Source organism: Cynoglossus semilaevis, chromosome 18, assembly GCF_000523025.1.
Source record: "Cynoglossus semilaevis isolate Cse_v1.0 chromosome 18, Cse_v1.0, whole genome shotgun sequence".
Classification (NCBI taxonomy): domain Eukaryota; kingdom Metazoa; phylum Chordata; class Actinopteri; order Pleuronectiformes; family Cynoglossidae; genus Cynoglossus; species Cynoglossus semilaevis.
Window position 1 is genome coordinate 569,990 of NC_024324.1, and position 986 is coordinate 570,975.

The 986-nt window shown below is 45.5% G+C and overlaps 1 protein-coding gene across 1 annotated transcript in view; it reads right to left on the reverse strand.

Annotated features, from left to right (window-relative positions):
* The window catches only part of LOC103393799 (regulating synaptic membrane exocytosis protein 2-like), a 28,752-nt gene that overhangs the window by 8,132 nt on the left and 19,634 nt on the right, over positions 1–986 (reverse strand). Inside the window, 3 exon segments of the mRNA XM_025065327.1 lie at positions 428–535; positions 647–782; positions 932–984. Coding sequence (XP_024921095.1) covers positions 428–535; positions 647–782; positions 932–984 — 297 coding nt within the window.

A 986-nucleotide genomic window follows, 5' to 3' on the forward strand; every position in this document is an offset into this window, starting at 1 on the left:
CAGTACTACAACCAGTACTACAACAGTACTACAACCAGTACTACAACAGTACTACAACCAGTACTACAACAGTACTACAACCAGTACTACAACTAGTACTACAACCAGTAGTACAACAGTACTACACTGAACTAATACTCTGACCAGACCTGACACTATTGTACGATTGTTGATCTGAACAGCAGCAGAGTCAGACCAGGACCAGAGATGATGATGTTACTGTTACTGCTGTTACTGTTACTGTTACTGTTGTTACTGCTGTTACTGTTACTGTTACTACTGTTACTGCTGTTACTGTTACTGTTGTTACTGTTGTTACTGTTACTGCTGCTGTTACTGCTGTTACTGCTGTTACTGTTACTGCTGCTGTTACTGTTACTGCTGTTATTGCTGTTACTGCTGTTGTTACTGTTACTGCTGCTGTTACCTCCTTGGGCTGTGGTACTGTCCAACATCAGAATGAGCTCGGCTCAGTTTGGAGCTCTGTAAAAGCTTCACTGCATCTTCTCGGTACAGGGGGTACAGAGGGTTAGAGCTGGAGTTCAGAGGTCGGAGAATGAAGGAGGAAAATGATTGGTCCACCAGGGTGTACTGATACATTCAGGAACTCTTCCCCAGGGAAAAAAAAACACGTCGTCAACGTTACCTTTGTGGAGGGGGTTGACTTGGAGACCGTGACCTCAGTCTGGCCACACTGGGTCGAGAGCAGTGATTGGACGACATCACCTGCTCTGGCACTGATAGGGTGGAACTGTGGAAGTCCCGCCCATTCTGTCTGTAGTCTGCACACAACAGACAAAAAGATGTAACCTCCAACACTGACGCACCAAACCTCATGGAGAAAATCAGAGATTTTAGAACAAAAAGCTCCACTGTGACTTTAAACACCAGGCTGCAGTGGTTGTGTTGCATGATGGGACATGGTGTTTACCTGATATCACCCCAATGCCGTCTTCACAGTCGTAATCTGAGAACTCACTGTCACT